Source organism: Peromyscus maniculatus, chromosome 1 (genome assembly GCF_049852395.1).
Source record: "Peromyscus maniculatus bairdii isolate BWxNUB_F1_BW_parent chromosome 1, HU_Pman_BW_mat_3.1, whole genome shotgun sequence".
NCBI classification, from domain to species: Eukaryota; Metazoa; Chordata; class Mammalia; order Rodentia; family Cricetidae; genus Peromyscus; species Peromyscus maniculatus.
This window is the reverse complement of record NC_134852.1, coordinates 53,371,337-53,398,897: the sequence shown is the minus strand read 5'-3', so window position 1 is coordinate 53,398,897 and position 27,561 is coordinate 53,371,337. Positions and strand designations below refer to the sequence as shown.

Below are 27,561 nucleotides of genomic sequence, written 5' to 3'. Positions count from 1 at the left end.
CTGACCTCTTCTCCTTCTGTGACAAAAGCCATGTCTCCTTGGTAAGAGTTGACCATGTATTTGATGACGGAGTCCTTGGGGAAGTCCGCCAGATAAATGAAGTGTATCCTATTGTAGCTGCAGAGGCAGAGAGAGGGAGGGAGCTCAGGGATGAGGACAGCCCGGAATCCTTGACATCTTTCTCCCACCGCAACCGCAGTACAGCGTGGGACTCACTGCCTGTCTGTCTGCTGGCACTGTAAACAACAGCAGAGCGGCCCTGTGACCCCAGCTTCAGTTCCCACCGTCCTTGGAGTGTCCTTGTGCCCTGGATCCCTATCTCCCCTTTCCTGATGTTTTTGGGACCCTAGGACTCAGCCCTCTGGCCTAGGATTCCAGTAAAAGCACCATCTTGCCTACAAATGAAGTCCCAATGGCAATGCCCTGGATCCAGACATGCCTGAAGCTGGAGCTTGATATTTCTAAATATAAGTCAATAAATTCTTTGTGCTTAACTGGTTTTTGAGTTAGGTTTCTTTCTTTTAAAACCAAATGGATATGAAAGAGCAGTTTGCCAACAGTCCATGAAGATGGCATCGGGCCCCTGAGATCTTGAAGAAGAAGAGGCTAGATGAGTAGGAAGATTCTGACGTGTCCCCAGGAATGCTTTCTATTGCTCACGTGTGTTCAGTCCAGAAAGTTTCATTTTACACAAGGCTCCTCGAGCTGGGCTGGGGTGACTCATCAGAGAGTGCTTGTTTGTCACCAGTGGGGGGCTGGGTTATGGCTTCCCAGTGGACTACTTGCCTAACATGAGCAAGACCCTAATTGGAACAACAACAAAAGCCTGCTGAAGGCCCTGGAAGGGTGGCTTAGAGGGTAAGGGCATTTGCTGCTCTTACAGGTAGGTTCCAAGCACCGTACGGCTCCAGCTCCAGGGTTTCTAATGCCCTCCCTCCATAGACACCTGCACCTGTGTACACCACCACATAGACACACATGGGTACCATAATTAAAGTAAAATAAAACTTTACTGGGCACTATGGCATATGCCTTTAATCTCAAGCATTGGGCAGAGGCAGAGGCAGAGGCAGAGGCAGAGGCAGAGGCAGAGGCAGAGGCAGAGGCAGAGGCAGAGGCAGAGGCAGATGGATCTCTGAGTTCAAGGCCAGCCTAGTCTACATAGTGAGTTCCAGGACAGTGAGGGCTACATAGTGATACCTGTCTCAAAAAACAAACAAAAATTATTCATATAAATGTGTGTGTGTGTGTGTGTGTGTGTGTGTGTGTGTGTGTGTGCGTGTGTGCGTGCGTGCGTGCGTGCGTCTGGGTCACTGGGGAGATGGCTTATGCCTACCTCTGCAGGATGAAGTTGCCCCAAATGTACAGCATATTGTTGAATGTGTTGAAGAACAAGCCCTTGGGAATCATGGCAGTTCTGGTATAGGTCTCTGTCCCATGTAGCACCAGGAAGTCCAAATCCTGAACTGACCATAGCAGAAGAGGAAAGGATGTAGTGGAGAGGAGTGATGGTCGGTCACCTGGGCTCTTCCCGCCCACTGCCCACCTGGAAACTACCCTCGCTCTCTGGTCCTACCTTCTGGGATAAACTGTGGTATTACGTAGAGAACATCCATTCGCTGGGTCTCTAAAGGTAGGAAAACAACACCCTGAAAGCTGAAGAACTCTCAATATCTGGAAGCAGGGCAAAGCTACCCCACTCTCCAACCTTCCCATGAGACTCTGTAGGCAACTGGGCTTGGTCTCTAGGGTTGAGTTCCAGGACAGTTAGGACTACATGATGAGACCTTGTTTCAAACAAACAAACAAACAAACAAACAAACAAACAAACAAAAAAACCCCACAAATCCCACCCACCTTAAAGACTCTACTGCTTTCAATTTAGGACAGACAGAATACCTTCCTTGATTTATTACATGGTGTGTGTGTGTGTGTGTGTGTGTGTGCGTGCATGCGCAGGACCTTCCAGATCCGGCTTCTCTTCTCTTCAGTCTCCCCACTTGTCCTCTTAACTGTCTCCCAGACAGCTCACTCTAAGAGCTAAGAGTGGAGTGTTTGGGGTGGACATATGGTCCACAGTCCAGGCTCTTGCGCATTCCCTCCTGACTCCAGGCAATCTGATTACCTAAGTTAAAGTTGAGTAGGTAAAAGATCTTAACTAAATTCGGGGAGAGAGTCTCCACCAACAACAGCAGGTTCTTCTCATCAGCGATGTATGTAGCCCAGTTAATGGAGCAGTTTGAACCTGTTGGGGAGAGCAGAATCTCGAGCAATCTAGACCCTGACTTCTTCCTCATAACCCTCTCACCCTTCCCAATGACCTCCACCCTCCACCCCAGATCCCCCCAAAAATGAGTACCCGGTAACTTATCACATATTGACCAGCTTTCCGGCATCATCTTGAAGGACACACGACCATCTATGGATCAAATCAGGTCCCATGCTCAGGTCCTTTTTAGCCCACCGCCACCTGTAGGGTTATCCCACCCAACCAGCACCCCATGGGGTCCCCACACCTTGAACCTCTTAGCCCAGGGATTCTAGGGGTTAGGCCTGCCTTCCATCTTTCTCATCTCTACACTTGGCCTAGGATCTCAGAAATGTTCTTAGATCTGGTGATGTGACCAACAAAAGCCAATCAGAGTGCATGTTGTGGCTGGGAGTTAGAATTAACGAAGCAAGGTGTGGTGGTACACACTGGTGATATCAGCATTCACTCACTGGTAGATTCTGTACAAGTTCTCTAATGCTGAGCCAAGCTCTGGCCCTGGTTTTATTTTTTAATTCATATGGCTTCCAACTCTTGATCCTTCTGCCTTAGCCTTCCAAGTGTTGTGACTGCATGTGCACACCACCGTGTCCAGTGTATTTATTTAATCTTTATATCACCCAAAGAAACAGACTATTATAGTATTGTCATCTGGTCCCATTTTACAGGTGGAAAAGTGAGATCAGTGAAGTCATGTTACGTATCCAAAGCCACAGATCTAGGGTCGCATGGAGCAGTCTGTGGAGTCTGTGTTATATTTAGTCATTATGTGATGCAATAATAGGGACTTATCAGCACTTTTGCAAACAAACGAACAAAAAACATAAAACAAAACAAAACAAAAAAACACATCTTTCCAATCGGGCCTGGCAGATGCCTGATGGGAAACTAAAAAGAGGACAAGCCCTGAGTGCTGGTACAGGCCTTTAATCCGAGGGGCAGAGACAGGAGGGTCTTCGTGAATTTGAAGCCCGAGCTTGGTCTACACAGTGAGTTTCAAGACAGCAAGTTACATACTGAGATCCTGTCTCAAAAAAACAAACAAACAAACAAAAGAAATGAAATCAAAGTGTAGAATGATGAAGAAGAACCTCTTCATAGGTTTCTCTGATTATGGAGAAATTTGGGTCAGATTCCTGCTTAACAATGCCTGTGAGCATGCCAATAACTTTTTATTTCATGATTTATTTCTGTTCTGTGTGTGAGTGTTTTGCATGCCTATATGTATGTGTACCACCTGACGCCTGGTGCTGGAGGAGGCCGAGAGCCTCAGATCCCGGATGTGCTGATGAACTGCCATGTGAGTGCTCTGAAGTGCTCTCGGCTGCTCAGCTGTCTCTCCTGTCCTGTCCCTCTCTCTGCTTTTCGAGAACCAGTCTCCCTGTGTAGCCCTAGCTAGCCTGGAACTCCCTATGTAGACCAGGATGGCCTCAAATTCCTACACGCTATGCACATATGAGGGGGTCAGAGAGACAGCTTGTGGTATCGGTTCTTTTCTCCCATCATGTGAGTCCCAGGGACTGAATTCAAGTCCTCAGGCCGAGCAGCAAGAGGGCCTTTACCCGCTGAGCCGTCTCACTGGCCTTGTCCTTTATTAATTTCTTTAGTATGTGAGTACTCTCACCAACCTGCTTTTGTGTTTCGTTTTGAGATAAGGGTCTCATTGTAGCCTGGCCTGGGCCTTGAACTTCTGATGCTCCTACCTCCCTTTCCCAAGTGCTGGGAATGCAAGCAAGAATCATACCAGCCAGCTTTGCTGACCTGATTTTTTGAGTTGGGTTTCTGCCCTTTAAAGCCAAATACATCATAGAAAGTATCTAACACTGTTCAAGCTGGATCTGAACCAACACATATCCATGTCCATTCACATGGAACAATCCTGAGCCTGCCACCTCTCCTGAGGACACATGGCAAGGAACAAGAGCCCTAGGTGAGAAGGTGTAGACACATGTCTCCTGAGCTTCCAGATCACACAGGCTTTTACCTGTAATGGTCCCGATGTGAATATAACCTTCATTCTTGCCAGTGGTGAGGGCTAGGATGTACTCAGAGCCGTTGCCATCGACGAACACTGGGCACAGCTTCTTGATGCACTCGCTAGCCAGGACACGAACCCAGCTGCCTAGCGGGGCAAGCGTGCAGACTCAAAACCAGGTGGTCAGGCTGGTCCCTGGACCCCAGATCTCCTTCCTTCTAATCTTACAAACCTGTTTCCTGTCCTCTTAGCCTGGAGCAACATTGCAGTGTGGTATTGGGGGGCCTCTAGAGCAACACTAGTCATTTCTGTGACCCCCCCATCCCTTACCTCTGAGTTCTAGTCTGTTATGACTGGCTTTGGTTTTATGAGACAGGGTCTTACACTGTAACTCTAGCTGGCCTCAGACTTCCTATGTAGCCCAGGCTGATCTCAAACTGTCCAGCTTCCTGCGGCAGCTTCCCAAATGCTGGTGTGTACATCAGGTATGTGCCATCACACAGGTGGCCCGTGAGGTCTAGGTGGGTTCACACTTCTCTTGTGCTCCCCTGGTTCTGACCTGAGTTTTGGACAGAGTGAGGCAACTAAGAGACCCTTCCAGCTTGCAGCCACTAACAAAAAGGTTCCCTGGGGAGACTTAGGGACAGAGGAATGGACAGCTGCTGGGCAAGAGTCACCATGAGTCAGCACGGAGACCAAGAATGACAGTGAGTCACTGGATAGATACACCTGTGCCTGAAGCCAAGATGCCTCATGGGTTTCTCAGTCAGGTATGCCAATAGACAGGAAGACCCACTTTTCCTGTCTGTTGTTCAGGGGGATGGGGGTGAGGCAGTTCTCACTAAGTTCTCCAAGCTTTCTGGAATCTAATCTGTAGCCCAGGGTTGCCCTAAACTAGAGATTCTCAAGTGCTAGGATTACAGAGGTGTGCAGCACCCCCCATGTGGCTCATGTACCTAGATCCACACAAACGTCTATAGAGCTGAGGATGACCTCGATCCCCTTGCCTCTGTCTCGCAAGCGCTGGGATGACAGGTGTGGAGCACGGTGATGCCTGGACTTTTCCCTCTGGTTAGCATCCTTCTTGCTTCGTTTCTCTAACGCCCCAGCTGCGCCCCCCGCCCCCCGCGCCCCCAGCCCAGCCCTCTCACTGCTGCTGTGACTGATGTCGAAGAGGGCGGAGTAGCTGCCTGTGAAGTAGTAGACAAGCTGGTTCTGCCGGATGAAGAGCGTGCTCTCCGTAGAGATGGCGTCATGGATGGTGGCTGAGAAGTCAAGTATGGGACAGTAGTAGGAGCCAACCCAGCAACTGTCAATGCTCAGCTGCAGGAGAGCAAAGACCAGGTGAGCAAGTGCTTGAGGCCTCGGCCTCCAAGTCCTGCCTGGGGTAAATGGTCCTTCCCCCCGCCCCCAGACGTGTTGTGGGATACTTGTACACTGTGTGAAGATGTGTTGCTGTGATTGGTGTAACAAAAAACTGAACATCCAATAGCGAGGGAGGAGAGGATAGGCGGGACTTCCTGGCGGAGAGAGAACTCTGGGAAGAAGAAAGGCTGACTTTGCCAGGGAGACACATAGAGGAAGCAGGAGGAGCTATATAGAAGAGAGATAACAAGTCATGTGTCAGGACACAGATTAAAAAATATGGGGTAATTTGAGTTATAAGAACTGGTTAGGAAAAAGCCTAACTAAGGCCAAGCATTCATAATTAATAATAAGGCTCCATGTCATTTGGGAGTTGGATGGTACTACAAAGACTCGTTACACATGGTACCCAATGTGAGCCCACATAGATACACATAAGTCCTAAAAAAGCTTAAAAAAAAAAGTTTTGAACATGGAGTGAGACAAGGCTTCCTGGCCTGGTGACCAGTATCTCTCAAGTAGGCTTGGTGCTTGTGGCTTACAGAGGTGTGGCTCTTTTAAGAGGCCCTGCTATGGCCAGGTGGCGGTGGCGCACGCCTTTAATCCCAGCACTCGGGAGGCAGAGACAGGCGGATCTCTGTGAGTTCGAGGCCAGCCTGGTCTATAAAGCAAGTTCCAGGACAGGCTCCAAAGCTACAGAGAAACCCTGTCTTGGAAAACCAAAATAAAATAAACTAAAGAGGCCCTCCTGCCACGTAGCAGAGCACCAAAGATCCACATATGACACCCACCCGGTGGGAGACCAGATAGAAATGCCCGTGGCCACGCCACACAAGTTTCCCAGAGCTGGGCCGGTTACGCGGGCCCAAAGAGGGCAGAGCCAGCCATCACCACCGTGTGCTGAGCTAGCCACGCTGCAGAGGGCCTGGCAGTTCAAGTATAGCCCAGGGAGAATGGACCTCGTATGGTGCTTTGCTAATTTTAATTTTTTTAAATGCTAATGAACAGAACATGGCAAGGCTGTGAGACATTAGACTGTGAAAGGACCTGCTAAATTCAACCAACTTACATACTTTAGGAAGTTATGACTTCAAAATAAAAGTCAGAATATGTGTTGCACTATGGGAGAGGTTGTGCTTTTGGTTTCATGGGAAATGAAAAGCCATAGATTCCTTCAAAATTAATAAAGATCAGATTTGACCTGAGAAGACCTCCTGAGGATCTTGGCTAGACATAAGGGAAAAGCCAAGAGAGACTACAGGACAGGTGACATGTGTGCTGATCCCTCACATGGGGACAGCTCTGACACTGGATGAGACTTGACAAATCTTGTTGGCTACCGAGTCCTCATGACTTATTATTACATGCCATCCTTTCATATAGATGGATAGAGATTTATATTACTGTTCAGTTATGTAGTCCAAACGGACTTACAAAGTTGACAGATGCCTTTTACCTTCTCAAACATAGAACAGAGAATCATCTTTAGCTGATTTGTGCACATGTACATCCCATACTTGTGTTAATACAGATATGCGTGTTACCTTTAAAAGGTCTGTATGTTTTTGTTTTTTTTTTTTTAAAAAGGATCAAGACATCAATGATGAAGTGGCCCAGGTGACCCAGCCTCTCAGATGCCTCTGTTGCAGTTTCCTCAACAACCTGCATCCAGAACAACTTCAAAGCAGCTGGCTGAGGTGATCCAGCCTCACAGACTACTCCTGCCAGGACTTCAGATAAACCCTGTATTTCCTCATCACAGAGACTAAACAAAAAAATAATACAGCTAGCTTTCCCAGGACTTGCCCATTATCCCAATTTTCTCAGGGTTCCCTAAAGATGCCATCACCCCCAGACCATAGGAAGCAGTGACATGACACCCATATTCCCAAGAGGTGGGGAGGGTGGTTTTTGGTCATGTGATGAGTTATGAGGTTTGTCATTGTTTGGGAGGGGTTGGTGCAAGTGGCTATTGGTCATGATCAGGGAGGAAACTAAGCAAAGGAGATTAGATGCAGGGATTTCGTTCTGAAAAGAAAAAAGGGGATATAGGAATGATAAGAAAAAAGGATAGATTATTGAATCTACTTTTAAACTAAAAAAACTACTAACCTCAAATATTTTACATTGGTATGGATTTTGTATATTGATACAAATGTAAGGTTTTTGTTAGAACATACTATATGTATGTTTCTACTCTTTTTAAAGGTATTGTACCTATGCAGCTCATTTAAAAATGTAATATAAGCCGGGCGATGGTGGTGCATGCCTTTAATCCCAGCACCCGGGAGGCAGAGCCAGGCGGATCTCTGTGAGTTCGAGGCCAGCCTGGGCTACCAAGTGAGTTTCAGGAAAGGCGCAAAGCTACACAGAGAAACCCTGTCTCGAAAAACCAAAAAAAAAAAAAAAAAAAAAAAAGTACTATAAAGTTTTAGTCCTTGAAAATTATTATTACAAACTAAGATAATTAAGAAGTGCAGGTTAGTAGTCAACTTTATATAACAATCAAATTTGTGGCCATATTAGGTATGTTTTCAAGATCAAACAGAAATATAGTTTAGATAGATAGATGGTCTTCAAACACCTCAGAGACCTATAGAAAATGGCATTTGAGATGTTTTCATAACGTAAGGCTTTTCATGACATGTCTACTCCTACAGCACCAATCTACTTCAAAAAAGGATGGTGGACATCAAGGACTCTCCACATGGTATTTGCTTTCATTGTGGCAAAGTTAGACACTGTGCACAGAACCTGCCCTTGCCTCAACTGCTGACAATATGTTGTCTAAACTGGACCACCAGGCACAAAAGAGGTGACTGCCAAATTTGCTAAGACAAGGTGGGACAGTCCTTCAACATTCCTGCTTCACACAAAGGTCTGTCAGACATGCTAGGCCTGTAGGCCAAAGACGGACGCCCCAACATTGCTGAGGAATCTTGGGTGACTGTCCAGGCAGCCAGATGTCTCTGTTGTTTCTATAGTTTTGGAAGTTGTTTGCTCCATACCTCCTGTTTATTCAGGTAATATTATATCCTTCTCTGGTCTTTGATGGGATTGAAGACTAAATATTTATAGTTACAGTTTTCCTTGTTACCAAATTAAAGAAAAAACTCACAAAAGAGATATAAAATGTATAAGGTTAAGAAACATAAAAGCTTAAATTGTTTATCTAAAAAATGTTTTAAGGTCTAAAAGGATATTTTGGGACTGATAAGTTATGATTAAAAAACTTTGGACTCGTCAAGATTGAATAAATAATTTCTCCAAATTTGCCAAATACAAATAGACTAGACATTGTAAATGTAATTCTTACCTGATAATTGTTCTTATTGTATATAGTTTTACTGTGTTAAGAGTTAAAACCTTTCCTTTTTATTTATACAAAAAGGGAGAAATGTTGTGGAATAGTTGTTCACTGTGTGAACATGTGTTGCTGTGATTGGTATAATAAAAAGCTGAATGGCCAATAGCTAGGCAGGACTTTCAGGCATCGGGAGAACACTGGAAAGAAGATGGAATTCCCAGCAAAACACAGAGAGGAAGCAGGAGGTGTGGTATAGAAGAGAGGTAACAAGTCATGTGGCAGAACATAGATTAAAAAGTGTGGGATAATTTAAGTTGTAAGAGCTAGTTAGAAACAAGCCTAAGCTAAGGCCAAATATTTATAATTATTAATAATAAGTCTTCATGTCATTATCTGAGAGCTGGCTGGTGGTACAAAGAAAGACATGGTCTCTCTGTGTAGCTCTGTACTGGAATTCGCTCTGTAGACCAGACTGGCCTAGAACTCACAGAGATCCACCTGTCTCTGCCTCCTGAGTGCTGGGATAAAAGGCATTCACTACCACCACCTGGCAAAAGCTACTCTTCTAACTGCTTAGATAGCCACACTCCCCCAGTGTGGCCAGTTTGGGTATGGTACACAACCTGGAGTTAAGCAGTGTACAATGTATTCACACAATCCCTGTGCCTCTGTCAGAGTTCTGCTCACATGGATAGAAAATACCCCATGTTGAGTCCAGAGAGACAGCTTAGTGGCTAAGAGTACTAGCTGCTATTATTTGGCTTAAAAGGGCTTATTTGAAAATGTTATCATTTTTACTATTTTCTATAGAGAAAATATTTTCCAGTTTCAAATAACCCTGAACTTTTGAATTATAACCTGTTTTTATGTTCAAGCTATCTGTGTATTATTTCTCTTACAGTTGTACATAAAGTGTTTTTACATTCAAAATGAGGGACAAATACTATAGAATTGTATTACATGAAATATATAGAATATACAAATTCACAGAGACAGAAAGATTAGATGTTATCTCAAGATAGAGAAGAAAGGAATACAGAGCAATGATTTCCTAAATACAGGATTCCTGTTTTGTGTGATGGAAAAGCCCCACAAATGGACAGTAGTATCAGGACATAATATCATGAATGTAATAAATCAATACAATTAATGTAACTAATTTAAAATGCAAAAAACATTTTAAAAAAAGAGTACTAGCTGTTCTTCCAGAGGACCCAGATTCAATTCCCAGCACCACTTGGGACCTCACAACCATCTGTAACTCCAGTTCCGGGGAATCCGGTGCCCTCTTCTGACCTCTGTGGGTAGATCAGTACACTTAACTGCTGAGCCATCTTTCTAGCCCCATGTGTGTTTTAGAAAGAGTGTTACTCTGTTGCCTTGGCCAGCCTGCAACTCACTTTGTAGATCAGGCTGGTCTCAGACTCACAGAGATCCCCCTTTCTCTGCCTCTTGAGTGCTGGGATTAAAGGTGTGTGTCACTGTTCCTGGTTCTCTCTCTGTCTCTCTCTCTCTCTCTCTGTCTCTCTGTCTCTCTCTCTCTCTCTGCATATATATATTTCATTATTTATGTGTATAGGTGGTTTGCCTGGATGTAAGTCTATGCACCACGTGTGTGCCTGGTGCCTAGGGCAGATGATATCCATGACTTCCAGTCCAGGTCAGTCTCGTCTAAATATCAAGTTCCAAGTCAGTCAGGGTTAAATAATAAAACCTTGTATTTTTTGTTGTTGGTGGTGGTTTTTCAAGACAAGGTTTCTCTGTGTAGCCTTGGCTGTCCTAGAACTAGCTCTGTAGACCAGGCTGGTCTTGAATGCACAGAGATCCGCCTGTCTCCCTCCAGAGTGCTGGGATTAAAGGTGGGCGCCACCACCACTTGGCATAAGGACCCTTTCTTACCAAAATAAAACAGAACAGAAATGTAATTGGCCAATAACTTTAAAAATACATCTCATTATTTTAAAGTGTGTGTGTGTGTGTGTGTGTGTGTGTTAGAGAGAGGGACGGAGGGAGGGAAGGACAGAGAGTTGATTTGTGAGTGCAGTGCCTGTGGAGGCTAGAGGCACTGGATCCCTCTGGAGCTTGAGTTACAGGTAAACTGCCTGATGTGGGTGCTGGGACCTGATTCTCCCACTTAGCTACAAACTAATTGTAAGGCCAGTCTGTGGTGCCAGTCTGTGGAGTCTGACTCAAAAAACCAGTCAGGCTAGACCAGGATAAGAGCATCACCATGATTGTTATTTTATATTGAAAGAAGTTGGGGCTGGAGAGATGGCTCAGCAATGAAGAGCACTCACTGCTCTTCCAGAGGAGTGTGGTCAGGTCACCTCACCTCAAAAAGAGGGGGGAATAAAAGAAAAGGAAAAGGAATAAAGAGGCAATGCTTAGGAGGCAGAGGCCAGTCAGAGCTGCAGAGTGAGACTTTGTCTCAAAAACACAAACACAAACAAAACAAAGCAAGCAAGAAGTAAAACAACAGGCTGGGCTGTGGCTGGAAGTGCAGCACATGCCCAGGAAATCCCTGGAGAGGCTGGACATCACTCGGCAGGAGACTGCTTGCCAGGCTTGTGACAGGTGCTGGATTCAATCACACACACACACACACACACACACACACACACACACACACACACACACACGAATTTGAACCTAGAGCTTGAGATGTGGCTCAGTGGTTGAGAGTGTGTCCTGTTCTTGCAGAACACTTGAGTTCCATTCCCAGGACCCACACTGGGTGGTTTGCAAGCACCTGTAACTGGGGCTCCAGGAGATCCAGCTCCCTCTTGTGGTCTGGAGTACTCACTCACACAGATACATGCACATTTAAAAAAAAAATGGGTTTTCAGAACCAGGGAGGCTACATAGCAGGGGGACCCTAGGATAACTGTGGCTTATAATAAATTTTGGTTTTACTCAATTACTGGGCAAACCTCAATGAAACATTTCACTATTAGGATAAGAATTTGTATTGTATCAAGCTGATAACAGAAAAAAATAATAATAAAAATTTAAAAAATGTGGAAATTAGTATGGCAGTTTCTCAGAAAACTGGTAATCAATCGGTCTACCTCAAGACCCAGCCATACCACTCTTGGGCATATACCCAAGGAATGCTCAATCACACCACAAAGATACATGCTCAACTATGTTCATAGCAGCACTATTTGTAATAGCCAGAACCTGGAAACAACCTAGATGCCCGTCAACTGAAGAATGGATGAAAAAAATGTGGTACATATACACAATGGAGTACTACTCAGCAGTAAAAACAATGACATCATGAAATTTTCAGGCAAATGGATGGAACTAGAAAATATCATCCTGAGTGAGGTAACCCAAACCCAGAAGGACAAACATGGCATGTACTCATTCCTAAGTGGATACTAGATATAAAACAAAGAACAATCAGACTGCAACCCACAGAACCAGGGAGGCTATATAGCAGGGGGGACCCTAGGATAACTGTGGCTTATAATAAGTTTTGGTTTTACTCAATTACTGGGCAAGCCTCAATGAAACATTTCACTATTAGGATAAGAATTTATACTGTATCAAGCTGATAATAGAAAAAATAAATAAATTAATAATTTAATTTTTTTTTCTGTTTTTAAAGATTTGAACCTGTTTCCTAGCAGTGAAATTTTTCTTCATTACCCTGTTGCTAGAGACTGGCTTATCTTTGGGGTCCCATTCTGTAGCCCCAGACCCCATTGGGGGCCTAAGAGCCAGCCCTGTCCAGAAGCCCAAACCTACCGTCTGTGGGCATCACTCACCTCCACGAGAGAAAAGTCTTGGAAATTAGTGTCTGAAAGCAAGATGGTCTTCTCATCTTCAATGCCCCCGAGGATGAGCACAGGAGAATGGTTCTGCGTGTACCACAGGGGTCTCGATTTTGAACGCTTAAAGTGATCACTCTTCAGAGTAAAGGTCTGTCAGAGGAGCAGAAATGCCCTTCAGCCCTCCCCTGCCTGATTACACCTCCATCTCAGCCACAAGCCCAAGTCCTCATCCTGACTACAAAGCCTCTGCAGTGGGGCCAGCTCCCTAAGCTCACCCTAGCCCAGTCCCATCAGGGGCCTCTTCCTTTCCAGCTCACCCCAGGGGCTTTGCACCCACTGTCTCCTTATTCCTTTCCTTTCTTTCATCCCCCCTTTTCTGAGGTGAGGTGCACTGAACCCTAGCAATACTAGCAAATACTCTGAGCTACATCCTCATGATGAGGACAGATTTGCCGGCTGAACGCATAGTGAACTCGGAACATGGGTGGAGGGCTGGGATTTAGCTCAGTGGTCGAGTTGCTGGTCTAGCATGTACAAGGACCTGAGTTCAAGCCCCAACATCAGAATGATGGAAGGAGAGATTCAACTCCTGAAAGTTGTCTTCTGACCTCCACATATATGCCACATGTGTGTCTCCACCACAAAACAGATGAATGTGACAGAAAAGCTAAAAATGAGTATCCAAGGCCAGGCTTGGTGCCTCACATCTTTGATTCTAGCCCTTGGGAGGCTGAAGCAGGAATTTCACAAAGCTTGCCTGGTCTGCATAATGAGTTTGAGACCACTGTGGGTTATACTGAGACCCTGTTTCCAAAAAAACAAAAAACCATAGGACATTACAGAGGGGCTGGTGAGATGACCTGTCAAGTAATGGCTCCTTAAGTTCAAAATAATAATGTAATGAAAAAAATTACATAAAATCCAATCAGACCATGGGGAATCTGCTATCATCCTGTGGTTGTGTTTACCTGGAAAGCATGAGGCTCTGTTCAGCCCCCAGCAACTGGGGAGGGTGTGTGTGTGTGTGTGTGTGTGTGTGTGTGTGTGTGTGTGTGTGTGTGTGCGCGCGCGCGCGCGCGCGCGCGCGCGCATGCGTGTGCGTGCACATGAAAGCACCCCTCCCTTCCAGAGTTCCTCTGGAAAGGGAACCAGATGGCACATTTAGGAAAATGTTACCTGGACCTGGAGCTCAAGTAAGTGTCCTGCAAATGGGATCTGGGCTGGTTTGGGAGGTATCAAGGCTGTGTGTAATTTGTACCTTCTCCCACTTGGCAGACGCCACCTCATATCCTATGGTGAAGATGGGGTTACCGCTTGCATCTCTCTTCATGAAGCCATTAATATTCACATAGAACCTGCAAGCAGGCTCCAGTGAGGACGGCCATGTCAGGGGCGCTCCACAGCCCACAGCCACCTTCCCCGGCGCCTCCCTTCTGCCTCCCTGCTTTCTTTGGGATGCTGGGGGCTGGCATTCCTGCGTGTGCCCTGGGCTTCAGTACCTTTTAGGGGGAATGTAGGGCCCCAAGCCATTGCTGCGGATGTCCACGCTCATGACCACGCTGCCGTTTTTGGTGGGCATGGGTGCGTACCAGTTCAAGGCGCACATGACCTCTGCTATGCAGAACCCTGCTGGTCGGATGGGGCACTGAGGCACTAGAGACTGCCAGAAGCCCCTACAGGCCTCGGGGCGCTCCCAGACATCCCATCTCCGCTCTCCACCACCGGCGGTCTGGCCCACCTGTGCTGCGCAATGGGGCAGCCTCCATCTGAATCTGCAGATTTTCAATCTTCCAGCGATAGAAATTGACTGGGTACTTGTAGCTGATCAGGATCACGGGTCTCAGCCCCATGAGGTGGCCCTTTCGGACCAGCTCCTCGTCATTCTGAGGATGAAAGGGCAGGCGTTAGTCTGGGGATCCACCTGTCTGAGCTGAGCAGGGACAGCCGGCCTTCCACCATGGGAGAATAAGGGAACAGGGCTGTGCTTGTTCCCAGCACTCCGGAGGTGGAGTCCGCAGGCTCTCCAGTTCAAGGCTAGGCCGGGGGTCGGGGGTACACGACGACACTTAGGGAGTCAGCCTGGGCTATAAAATGAGAGTGTCCCAGAAAATGAAAAATCTAGATGGCAGGTGTAGTACCGCTCACCTCTCACCCCCTCAGGAGGCTGAAGCAGGAGATCACCACAAGTGTGAGGTCAGCCTGGTCTCTAAGCGAGTCCTAGGTGAATAAGGACTGTGGATCTATTTCCATGGGTTTATATTCTCTGTCTCTGTCTGTCTGTCTCTCTCCCCAATACCCTCTTCTGGAATCTGTAAGCACCAGGCATGCATCTGATATACAGACACACATGCAGTCAAAACACCCATACACTAAAATAAAATTTTTAAAAAGCAAAAACTTTTGAATGGAGGGTAATGACTCATATCTGTAATTCCAACACTCAAATAACAGAAACAGAAGAATCAATACAAGCTCAAGGCCAGCCTGATCTAAGTAGTGAGTTCTAGGTCAGCCAGGGCTCCATAATAAGACCTTGTCTAAAAGACACAAAAACAACCTTTTAATCCCACGCCTTTAATCCCAGCACTGGGGAGGCAAGGGCAGGAGGATCTCTGAGTTTGAGGACAGTCTGATCTACAGAGAAAATTCCAGGACAGCCAGGGTTACACACAAAGAAACTAATCCTGTCTCGAGAACCTTAAAAACAAAACAGAACAACAACAGAAAACAAAACAAACAAAAAAGCTGGGCATGGTTGTACACACATAGACTGCCAGTACTTGGCAGAAGGAGGCAAGACAAAGATCCTGAGTTCAAGGACAGCCTGGGACACATAAGACTCTATTTCAGACAAACACAAAAATAAGCACATGTGACTTGTGTGACTGCCCAGCCCACGGCTCCTTATAGTATATTCAACCCACTTTTATTTCTAAAAGCAAATTAATGAATATTTTTGTGGTATTTTATGGTGAGTGAATTATATCTCAATACACTTAAAACTTTTTGTTAGTGTTTTGAGAAAGGACCTCCTGCACAGCCCAGGCTGGCCTCCTTAGTGCTGTAATTAGAGACGGGCACCACTACTTTTCACTTTCTCTTTTTAGATTTATTTATTTTACTTAATGTGCATAAATGTTTTGTCTGCATGCATGTATGTATCCCACATGCATGCCTGATGGATCCCTTAGAACTGGCGTTATGTATGGTTGTGAGCCAGTAAATGGGTCCTAGGAATCAAACTCTGGTCCTCTGCAAGAGTAACAAGTACTGAGCCAATGAACCATCTCTCCAGCCCTGTTTTCATTTTCTTTTCTTTTCTTTTTTTTGTTTAAGATTTATTTGCATATACACCTGCATGCTGGAAGACAGCATCAGATTCCATTATTGATGGCTGTGAGCCACCACGTGGTTGCTGGGAATTTAACTCAGGACCTCTAGAAGAGCAGCCAATGCTCTTAACCTCTGAGCCATCTCTCCAGCCCCTCTTTTTCTTTTCGTTCTTTTTTTTATTTTAAGATGTATTTATTTATTATGTATACAGTGTTCTGTCTGCATGTATCCTTGCAGGCCTGCAGGCCAAAAGAGGGCACTAGATCTCATTGTAGATGGTTGGGAGCCACCATGTGGTTGCTGGGAATTGAACTCAGGACCTCTGGAAGAGCAGCCAGTGCTCTTAACCTCTGAGCCATCTCTCCTGCCCCTGTTTTCATTTTCTTGATGATATCTTTTAAAACACAGGCGTTCTGGAACTGGTACGTAGCTCAGGTGTTAGAATGCTTCCCTAGTATACATGAGGCCCTAGGCTCTATTTGCAACAGCTAATGAAACCAAATACGGTGGAACACACTTGAAATTCTCATGGAATGATGGAGGCAAGACCAGCAAAAGTGCGAGGCTATCCTCTGCTACGCATCAAGTCAGCCAGCCTGGGCTTCATGGGACCCTGTCTTAAAAACACTAACAAGGGGGCCGGGCGGTGGTGGCGCACGCCTTTAATCCCAGCACTCGGGAGGCAGAGCCAGGCGGATCGCTGTGAGTTCGAGGCCAGCCTGGGCTACCAAGTGAGCTCCAGGAAAGGCGCAAAGCTACGCAGAGAAACCCTGTCTCGAAAAACCAAAAAAAAAAAAAACACTAACAAGGAGCCTGGTGGTGGCGGTGCATGCCTTTAATCCCAGCACTTAGGAGGCAGAGGCAGGCGGATCTCTGTGAGTTTGAGGCCAGGCTGGTATACAAAGTGAGTTACAGGAAAGGCGCAAAGCTACAAAGGGAAACCTTGTCTCAAAAAAACAGAAGTAAAAAAAAAACAAAACCCACTAACAAGGGTTGGAGAGATGGTTCAGCTGTTAAGAGCACTGGCTGCTCTTCCAGAGGTCCTGAGTTCAAAACCATTTATAGTGGGATTTTATGCCCTCTTCTGGCATAAAGTTATATATGCAGATAGAGCACTCACACATATTCTTAAAAAAAAAAACAAAAAAAAAAACCAGTAACAAAATGGAGTTCTAGCAATTGGGAAGCAGAAGCAGGTAGATTTCTATGACTTCAAGAGCAGACTTCAAGAGCAGCCTGGTCTACATAACAAGACCCTAGACCCTTTCTCCAAAGAGAGAATGAACTCACAGGATAGTACATACTGTTTTAAACGACCACCATCCCAAATATATATGTAATTTTTATAAGTCAACAACGAAAAGGCAAAAAAACCTTCATTTTAAAATGAGCAAAGTCCGGGCAGTTGTGGTGCACAACTTTAATCTCAGCACTCAGGAGGCAGAGGCAGGAGGATCTCTGAGTCCAAGGCCAGCTTGGTCTACAGAGCAAGTTGCAGAACAGTCAGGGCTACTCTGAAAAACCCTGTCTGGGGGAAAAAAAAGAACAAAGGAAGGCATGTGCCACCTCTGATCCTAGTACTTGGGAAGCAGAGGTAGACAGATCTCTGTGAATTCCAGGATAGCTAGGGCTATGTAAAAAGACACTGACTCAAACAAACAAATAAAAACCAAAATGGGCAAAGTCCAGTTGGCACGGTGGCTCACACCTATAATACTAGCACTTGAGAGGCAGAGGCACAAGGGTTGCTGTGAGTTCAAGGCCAGCCTGGGTTTTGTAACACTATCCTGTATCATGAAAGAAAGAAGGTGGGGCCGGGCTGCGGTGGCGCACGCCTTTAATCCCAGTACTTGGGAAGCAGAGGCAGGTGGATCTCTGTGAGTTCAAGGCTAGCCTGGTCTACACAGTGAGATCCAGGACAGGTACCAAAACTATACAGAGAAACCCTGTCTCAAAAAAGAAAGGAAGGAAGGAAGGAAGGAAGGAAGGAAGGAAGGAAGGAAGGAAGGAAGAAAGAGAGAGAGAGAGAGAGAAAGGAGGTGGAGATATGGCTTAATGGTGAAGAGTGTATAGTGTTCTTCTGGACAATCAAAAAAGTATGGTTCCCAGCCACAATGGCCTGTAACACCGATTCCAGGCATCCATCACCCTCTTCTGACCTCCATAGGCAACTGCATGCACATGCATATACCTACCATATACACATAATTAAAAATAAAATAAATTTTTGAAAAAAGTTTACAATGTTGTTTATCTCTTTAATTCTTTTTTTCTTAATACTTATATGCATACAGTGTTCTATCTGTATATTTGCCTGCCTGACAGAAGAGGGCATCAGATCCCATTGTAAATGGTTGTGAGTCACCATGTGGACGCTGGGAATTGAACTCAGGACTCTCAAAAAGCAGTCAGTGCTTTTAACTGCTGAGTCATCTCTCCAGCCCCAATAAATATTTTTTTTAAAAGATAACTGTTAATAGATACAGGGTTTTTGTTGGGTGGGGGATAATAAGAGTGTCTAGGACAAAAATAATGACGGTTGATGTGATTATTTGACTGAGAGTAGCCCCATAGGTTCATATGTTTGAATGCGTGGTCCCTAGTTGTGGGCCTGTTTGAGAAGGATTAGGTATGACCTTCTTGGAGGAGGTGTGTCACTGGAGGTGGGCTTTGTTATAGCCCCCACCATTCCCGGTTAGCTCTCTCTGCCGAGTGGGAGAATGAATGAATCCTTAAGGCCTTCAGGGTGGGTGGAGTCTACTATTAAAGTGTTTGGGAAAACATTACTGAAAATAACGGGAATCGGAGACTTACTGAAATCGCCCCACTCACACTGTAAACTCTCACCTTTCCCATACAGGAGAAGTTGATTTTCAGGTAGTAAGGAAAGCCCATATATTTCTGTAAGGAAAGGTGGGCGAAATATCCAGTCAAGAGGTGTACTGACTCAGGATCCCTCTGATATTTACTGACCGAAGATCCCTTTGATACTCTTGACTCCAGTTCCCTCACCTCCCGCGGGTCGATTGGCGAGTCTACCAACTTTTGGAACACCTCCGTCACTGTATCCATGGGTTCTTGATCCATAAATCGATCCTTAGAGAGGAGCGCGCCTACTCTCTCGAACTTGTTCAGGACAACAAGCCAGCGGCAGCTTTGGAAATGTTTTTCCGCCCACGACTTCCACGACAGCAGTAGCACTAGCAGCAGTAGCCAGAACGCCCATAGATTTGGTTTTCTTGGCCACACGCATAGATTTGGTTTTCTTGGCCACACAGGGCTGACAGGGCACATGGCTGTCGAGCACACCATGCAGCTAGAACCTGGGGAATGTGGGGGTCAGTACTCACTTGTCAGTCTGCTCGCTGGGGCTGATCTCTGGGAAACCGCTCAGTTCTTGCCTTTCTTCCCGCCCCTCTTCCTGGCTCCACTTTTGATCAGGCTTCGAGCGCCCGCCCTGTTCCCGCCTCTACTCACCCTAGCCCTGTTCTTACTCCTGGCCACGCCCTTACTCTTACTCTCGACCTCGCCCCTACTAATACTCCTGGTCCTGCCGGTTCTCTTACTCTCAGCCCCTCCCCTACTAAGACTCCTCGCCACGCCCCTGCTCTTGCTCTCGGCCCCGCCCCTACTCTTACTTCTGGCCTCGCGGCTCTTTTCAGCCCGCTTGCCAGTCGCTCTCTCTCTCCTTGCCCTACCCTTGCTCTTCTCTATGCCGCCGCTTAGAACTCCGACTCTACTCTTCGCCAAGTCTCTCTTTTTGTTTCTTGCCTTGCCCTTCTTTTCCCCACCCTTACGCCCCTCGGCGACCACCGACTTGTTCCTGGACTTGGCTCCGCCCTCACAGGCTGTCCCGCCCTCACACCGCTCCTCGCCACGCCCCTTTCTCTTCTCCCCTGCCCTGCTCAGGAGCCGGCTTCTAGCCTTGGTCTTGTCAGTCTGTGAGTCCTTGCCCACACCTCCGTCCACGCTACGGCCCCTGCCCTGACTCCGGCGCCGAGTCTGGCCGGAGATCGGCTTTTCGCGGGACTTTCCCTCCTGGCTACGCCCCTTGCTGCGGCTCTGGCGCCGAGTCTTGCCGGAGATTGGTTCTCCGCTGGACTTGCTCTCCTGGCTACGGCCCCTGCCCTGACTCCGGCGCCGAGTCTGGCTGGAGATCGGCTTTTCGCGGGACTTTCCCTCCTGGCTACGCCCCTTGCTGCGGCTCTGGCGCCGAGTCTTGCCCGAGATTGGTTCTCCGCTGGACTTGCTCTCCTGGCTACGCCCCTTGCTGCGGCTCTGGCGCCGAGTCTTGCCCGAGATTGGTTCTCCGCTGGACTTGCTCTCCTGGCTACGCCCCTTGCTGCGGCTCTGGCGCCGAGTCTTGCCCGAGATTGGTTCTCCGCTGGACTTGCTCCCCTGGCCACGCCCCTTGCTTTGGCTCTGGCGCGGAGTCTGGCCGGAGATTGGTTCTCCGCTGGACTTGCTCCCCTGGCCACGCCCCTTGCTTTGGCTCTGGCGCGGAGTCTGGCTGGAGATTGGGTCTTCGCTGGACTTGCTCCCCTGGCCACGCCCCTTGCTGTGGCTCTGGCGCGGAGTCTGGCCGGAGATTGGGTCTTCGCTGGACTTTCCCTCCTGGCCACGCCCCTTGCTTTGGCTCTGGCGCGGAGTCTGGCCGGAGATTGGGTCTTCGCTGGACTTTCCCTCCTGGCCACGCCCCTTGCTTTGGCTCTGGCGCGGAGTCTGGCCGGAGATTGGGTCTTCGCTGGACTTTTCCTCCTGGCCACGCCCCTTGCCGTGGAACGGGCACTGAATCTGACAGGAGATTGGCTCTCCTACGGACTTTCTCTCCTGGCCACGCCCCTTGCCGTGGAACGGGCACTGAGTCTGGCAGGAGGTCGGCTCCTCGCTCCTCTTTCTGTCCTGGCCACGCCCTAGGTCCTGGCTTCTTCCCCTCCCCGGGTCCTGGGCAACCTGGCCCTCCTGCTTCTGCTCCGATCCCCGGCCCCTCTCCTTCTCCCGCCCCGGTGGTTTCTCCTCGGCACCCGCCTGCCCCTCCGCGCCAGCCCTCTCCTTAGGGAGCCTTTCCTGGTCGCGGGGCCTCTCTACTCCTCCAGATCTCCCCTCGCCCCCGGATCGCTCTTCCTCGGGTGACCTCCCCTCGCCCCGGGATCTGTCTTCGCCGGGTGGTCGCTCCTCGTCCCGGTCCTCCCGTTTGGCTCTCTGTTCGCCGTGCTCCCTCTCGTAAATAACTGTTTCCTTGCCCCAGTATTTGTCTTCGCCTCGACTCTGCTCGTGATTTCGGAGACTCTCCTTGCCATAGACCGTCCTCTGGCCGCAGGACCTCCCGTCGCCCCACACCCACGCTGACTTCGCGATCCTCACTGTCCCCACCGACACCTTTTCCCTCCACCTCTTCTCATCCGTCCTGTCCATGCCCTGAACGTCCACCGGTCCTATGCCCCGCCTCTTCCAGCCACGCCCATGCTCGTCGGAGGCTTCAGGTCTAAACCACGTTGGCCGCCGCCCCGCCTCTGCCACGCTTTCTTTGCCTGGTCCCTGTGCTGGATGCTCCTTCGCTAGCCTTTCCTTGCCTTGCCTTCCCACCCCTGCCCTCCCCTTCTTAATTCCCTCCCGCCCCCCTCATCCCCTAGGATGGCACCGCCCCGCTGTACCAGTCACTTGGTTAAAACCGGTCAACCGTTGCTTGTTCCACCCCTCTTGCCAGCTCTTAAAATGGCCGCTCGGACTTCCACCTTGCGCGAGGCACGCAATGTGGCGTGCGTGTTTCCATAGTAACACGCATTCCCAACAGGCGCCTAGGGCTTGAGAGCTGGCCTTGTGCAACTCGGGCTCCCAGGTGTGTGGCAGGCAGAGGTACTGGAAACGCGTAGCTCTGTGCTAAGAAAGCACCGAGAAATTGATAATGGTTGTTCCAGCAGTAACATTGTGCCTACTTGACCTCTATCAAAAATCCTCCTGAGAAAAAAGACTTTCCAGAACCTTTGGGAGAATGCGCTGTGATCTGGAAGTGGGTTCCTATAATTAAATTAGGCAGCTAGTTTAAAATGAGCCCACTTAAGAGCTGGGACCCTCTAGTCAACATCTGTAAAACAAATGACTAAGAGGCAAAATTTTAATTACTGTTCAGAAGAATGGGACCTAAGTCACGGCTCTGATCTGCTACATTGTGAACTAGATAACAATCTTCCCAGGCACTCAAATGGTGCACACTCATACACATAAATAATTGTTTTAATTTAAAAAAAATTACTGCTTAAGGATCCAGTATGGTGGCGCATGCCTTTAATCTCATCGCTCAAGAGTGGAGGCTGTGAGTTCAAGGCCCGCCTAGTCTACATAGCTAGTTCCAAGTCAGCCAAGTCTTCTGTACAATGAAACCTTGTCTTCAGTGAAACCTTGAAGAAAGAAGGGCGAGGGGAGGTGGGAGGAGAAGCAGAAAAGAAAAAAGAAAGAAAAGGAAAAAACAAAAGGTTGGGGCAGGAGCAGTTGGTAGAGTCTTTGCTTAACCACGTATGCAAGCTGGTGAACACCCATAGTCCCAACATTTTGAAGGTAGAGGCAAGAGGATCAGAAGTTGAAGATCCTTCATGGCAACACCAGAAGGTCAGGGCCAGATTGGACTACAAGAGACACTGTCTCAAAAAAAAAAAAAAGGCTGGTTGTGGTGGCCTGAGCTTCCAGTCAGTTCTCCAGGGTCTGCCTCCCATCATGTTTCAGAAGTGCTGGGATTACAGATAAGAGCTGCTACATCCAGCTGGCTTTTCCCATGGGTCTTGAGGATTAAACTCAGATCTTCAGGCTTGAGTGGCAAGCGCTTCTAACCACTGAGCTTATCTCCTTGGCTCACAGGCATAGCCCAACCTGACCTTGAACTCATAACATCTAATCTCTGAGTCTTCAGCATATCCTGCCAACATACGCTGCTACCACTGGCAAGAGATTTTAGAACTAGCATGAAGCCTGCCCAGAACTTAGCTCTACAATGGTGTCTGTGGTCGCTGTCCACTTAACCCTTGAGAGTGTGCCCAATTCTGCATCACACTCTTAGGTGTCTCCTAAATCCTTCCAGAGGTCACGACAAGGAGGCACTACGATATCAATGGCACCTTCATTCCCAGGTCTACATAGCAAGTGCCAGGCCAGCCAGAGCTTTATGGTGAGATCAAAACAACATACCCCATACCTGAAGAGGGAGGCATGGCCAGGTGTGGAAACTGAGGCAGGAGAATCATGAGTTTGAAGTCAGCCTGGCAACAGAGAGAGCACACGACTTGGCCTGAGTAAACATTCAGTAGGTTAACTATTTTCCTTTGTATTCTGGCATCTACCAGTTAAACACTGCTTATTATAATATATCGGAGCCCACTCTTTACTCTGAGCTCCAATACTCGCTGGCCAACAGACAGAATTACTCATGTTGAAATTCTACATCACCAAATTGTTTATCTAATATTCTGAATAATCAGGAGAGGGAGGCAATGGCCAAACCCCCAACCTGGCCAGTTTTAGCTGTAGGTTCCTCTGGTTTAACTTTTTTAAGGAAAGTGACTTTCAGACAATGTAGCTGGGTTTTGTTCTGTGCTTTTCTGTTTCTCCACCTTCCCAATCTCTTTCACTCAGACACTGGCTGGCCTGGAACTGGCGATATGGACCAGGATAGCTTCAAACTCAGAGACTGCCTGCCTCTGCCACTTGATGTCAGGACCAGCATCAGTCCACACTCAACCTTGAGCCATTGCTCTCCAGTCCTAGTTTTCTGTTGTTTGAGACAGGGTCTTAATGTATCTAAGGCTGGACTAGAACTCACCACGTACCTAAAGATAGGTTTGAACTCCCGATCCTCCTGTCTCTGCCTCCAGAGTGCTCGGAAGACAGGCCTGTACCACCACATTTGGCTTATGAGGACTTTTTTTTTCCCTCTCAGAGCAGAGGACTGAACCCAGGGCCTTGCTTTCTCTAGGCAAGTGCTCTACCACTGAGCTAAATCCCCAACATAGTTATGAGGACTTCTGAGACTGGTCTTACTCTAAATCCAGACTGGCTTCAAACCCATGGCAATCCTCCTGCCTCAACTTGCTGATTCCAACTTGGATCATGAATTTATTTGTTTTGCCATACTGAGAATTGAACCCAGGACTCTGTGCATGCCCAGCAAGTGCTGTTCTGCAGAAGCAAGCCCACAGACCTAATGAAATTTTAAAGTAGTTACATTTATTTATTGACTTGGTGTGCATGTATGTGTATGCATGTGTCTACATGTTAGAGGAAAGCTTGCAGGATGGTTCAGTGGTTAAGAGCATGTCCTGCTCTTCCAGAGGACCTGAGTTTAATTCCCAACACCCATGTCAGGCAACTCACAGTTATTGTCTGTAACTCCGGGTCCAGGGGATCTGGCCCCCTCGTCTAGTCCGCATGGGCACCTGCACACATGTGATATACATAGACACATACACACACATAGATAAAAAATTTTAATAAGAATACAATAGAACATGTTATTAAGGCATTTCTATCTTTTTTTTAAACATTATTTATTCATTATGTATACAGTGATCTGCCTGCATGTATGTCTGCAGGCCAGAAGAAGGCACCAGATCTCATTACAGATGGTTGGGAGCCACCATGTGGTTGCTGGGAATTGAACTCAGGATCTCTGGAAGAACAGCCAGTGCTCTTAACCTCTGAGCCATCTCTCCAGCCCAGCATTTCTATCTTAATCGATCTTCCTTATTAAGAAGCAGAATTCAGAAAGGAGGGAAGAGTTAGCATGTGATGACTCCCAGACGGTGTCCTCTGGGATATAGAGAGATTAAACTGCTGAGTGTTGAAGTCCATGAGGTAGAGCTGTACAAATCCCATTTCACAAACAAGCGACCTGAGGCACAACTGAAACACAGGGACATCAGGGTTCAAACTCACCCAGAGGGCTCTGCCTCCGGAGCCGGCAGCCATCACCGCTTCCCAGTCTGTAGCACCCTACACGGTGGCAGATGATGGCAAACACGAATATGTACTTCACGCATGGACGACATGCAGAGGGAGGCCTGGGAGTCTATGACACAGTTGTACCTGTGTGGAGGTCCGAGGACCTTCTACAACGAGGAATACAATTTGGAGAGTTGCTTCTCTCCGTCCCCTGTGGGTTCCAAGGATGGCACTAACTCTGACCGTCAGGGTTACTCAGCAAGCGCTTTCCCCCAGGAGTGATTGGCTGGCTCAGATTTTTCATTGTGTGTGTGTGTGTGTGCGCGCGTGTGTGTGCGCGCGCGTGTGTGTGTGTGTGTGTGTGTGTGTGTGTGTGTGTGTGTGTGCCCGCCCGAACGTGTGTGCATGAGTTTGCATGTGGAAGCCAGAGTTTAATATACAGTTTCTTCCTCAATAATTTTCCACACTATTTTTATTTTTTTAGTTGTGTTGTAGAGACAGGGTCTCACTATGAAGCTCTAACTGCTGTGGAACTCACTCTGTAGACCAGGCTGGCCTCAAACTCACAGAGATGAACCAGATTCTGCCTCCCACGTGCTGGGATTAAAGGGGTGTGCCACAGGGCCCAGCTTCTACCCTGATTTTGGATGCTGGAGCTTTCACAGAACCTGGAGCCTGGAGAACTGATTTGCCCTGAGGACCCCCTAGTCCCACCCACCCCCTCCAGCACTGGAATTACAGGGTCCTGCACAACCACATCTAGCATTTTTTATGTAGGTGCTGGGGATAAACTCGGGCCTTTGTGCCTGCCTGGCTGAGCCATTTTCCCAGCCGCTATAATGGTAAATTGTTTCGTTCAGCTCCTGGGATAGACATGCTCCACCACTGAGAACCTCCCAGGTCCCCTTGGAGTTTGATGTTGTTGTTATTTGTTTTTAAGTTGCCCTGGCTAGCTTCTCTAGCCTTCAGCCTCTGCCTCCACAGTGCTAGGACAACAGGTGTGTGCCACCACACTTCGTTTCCTTGTGTGACTTTCTAGCACGATCTGACGATGAGCTAGCCTTCCTTAAAACTCTCAGTCCGCCGGATGAACTTTCTACTGCTTGCACTAGAAAGAGCATGTCTGGTTTCCACGCCTGGGTCTGTGGCAGCCATGTGGACACCAGGAGAACGCACATGGGAGCTAAGCCTTCAGTGGAGAGAAGCAGGAGAGGAAGGCTGAACCCAGGGCCAGCAGCCCTCCGTAACTGTGGAGGGTATCAGGCCGGCGGCTCTCCCCAGGCATGCTCTGTCCAAGTACAATGTAACAATTAGGTTATCTCAGACAGGCCAGTCCGGGGTTGTTACCAACAGCCAAACCCTTCCTAAGTGATACAAAAGTATAAATACAGTAAGTCCCAGCCAGGAGGACATGTGCCCTTCTGCAGCCTGCTCTCACGTCCCTTTAGCCTGGCACTACATTCCTTTGTTTATATGTATTATTATTATTATTTTATTACTTTATTATGTATATTATTTTTATCACCTGGCTCCTGCTGTGTATCCCAGCCTGGGCTGGAACTCTTTTTTTTTTTTTTTTTTAAGAAATTTTTTTTTCATTCATTTTACACACCAATCAAAGATCCCCCTCTTCCCTCCTCCTGAGCCCCTCTGGGCTGGAACTCTTAAGCCTCCTGCCTCAGCTTATAGATTATAGGCACGTAATACTGCACCTGGCTGATGTCATCTTTTGGAGAAGTATTATTATGGTCACCATTTAGCAGACACAGGGTCCAGAGGTAGAGTGACTGTTCAAAAGCATGGGCAGGACATGGCCTGGTCACAGGGTACCCCCAGGAAGATTGGCTCCAGAGCCCAGGGCCATCAGTTAGTGCCCAGGAAACAGACAACACAGCATCTATGCTAAGCGGCACCCCTCATGCTACTTGGATCTGGGCTCATATCCTAGATTAGTTCCTTGCCTGCTAAGCCATTGAGGGAGATGCTGGCCCATCCCAGGGCTCTTCCTACAGGTACTATGACCCATAGACACCTGAGAAGAAGGGACAATCTTTTCTCTTGACTGGCAGGTCTTGGGTTCGTTCTTGTCCCTTCTTCCAGGAAGCCCACCTGGACACTTCAGGGCTGTTCCTCAGTCCTAACTACTCTGCCTCTTCCAGTGCCTATTGAGGCTTGTCACTGTCCAGGGACAAGTAGGTGAGTCAACCTCGCTGGCCAGTGAGGCCCGTAAGAACAGGGCCCAAGCCGCTTCTAATACTATGTGCCTGGCACAGAAGAGCAGGACAGAAGCGAGGGTCTGTGGATGAGTTCAAATAGTCTTCACATCAGACAGCTGAGCTATCAAGGTTCAGAATGCGGAAATCATTTGGCCAAGACAGAGCCCCTAAGACAGTGACTGGAGTGAAGTCCAGGCCCAGAGCCCAGAGCCAGCAACTGAGGTGGTGACTGATACTCGGTAAGAGAATGAGAAAACAGCAACCACAAAACGCATTAAACCACCACCCACCAATGACGTCAGAAAGCCCAAGTGCCCAGAGTATGAGAAGAAATGAGAGGAAAGGAAGGAGGAGAAAGTGACTGTGGTAGCTCCCTGAGGAGCCGAGGA

At 47.7% G+C, this 27,561-nt stretch overlaps 1 protein-coding gene across 5 annotated transcripts in view; it reads right to left on the bottom strand.

The window, feature by feature from the left end:
• The window catches only part of Catsperg (catsper channel auxiliary subunit gamma), a 33,095-nt gene extending 11,318 nt beyond the window's left edge, over positions 1–21,777 (bottom strand). For 2 of the 5 annotated variants that reach the window (XM_016000552.3, XM_076578003.1), the window contains exons 1-14: positions 21,683–21,777; positions 19,041–19,351; positions 18,876–18,929; positions 14,434–14,578; positions 14,195–14,321; positions 13,954–14,050; positions 12,690–12,845; positions 5,396–5,567; positions 4,254–4,391; positions 2,360–2,419; positions 2,126–2,245; positions 1,577–1,627; positions 1,337–1,466; positions 6–117 (exon numbers count right to left, since the gene is read on the bottom strand). In XM_016000552.3, the coding sequence (XP_015856038.1) occupies positions 6–117; positions 1,337–1,466; positions 1,577–1,627; positions 2,126–2,245; positions 2,360–2,419; positions 4,254–4,391; positions 5,396–5,567; positions 12,690–12,845; positions 13,954–14,050; positions 14,195–14,321; positions 14,434–14,578; positions 18,876–18,929; positions 19,041–19,340 (1,662 nt within the window). In that variant the 5' untranslated portion in view covers positions 19,341–19,351; positions 21,683–21,777. Of the gene's footprint in view, positions 1–5; positions 118–1,336; positions 1,467–1,576; positions 1,628–2,125; positions 2,246–2,359; positions 2,420–4,253; positions 4,392–5,395; positions 5,568–12,689; positions 12,846–13,953; positions 14,051–14,194; positions 14,322–14,433; positions 14,579–18,875; positions 18,930–19,040; positions 19,352–19,378; positions 19,525–21,682 lie in introns of those variants that run through there. The other 3 variants (XM_042275988.2, XM_042275999.2, XM_042276009.2) reach the window with 3 other exon arrangements.
• Positions 21,778–27,561: the final 5,784 nt, after the last annotated feature.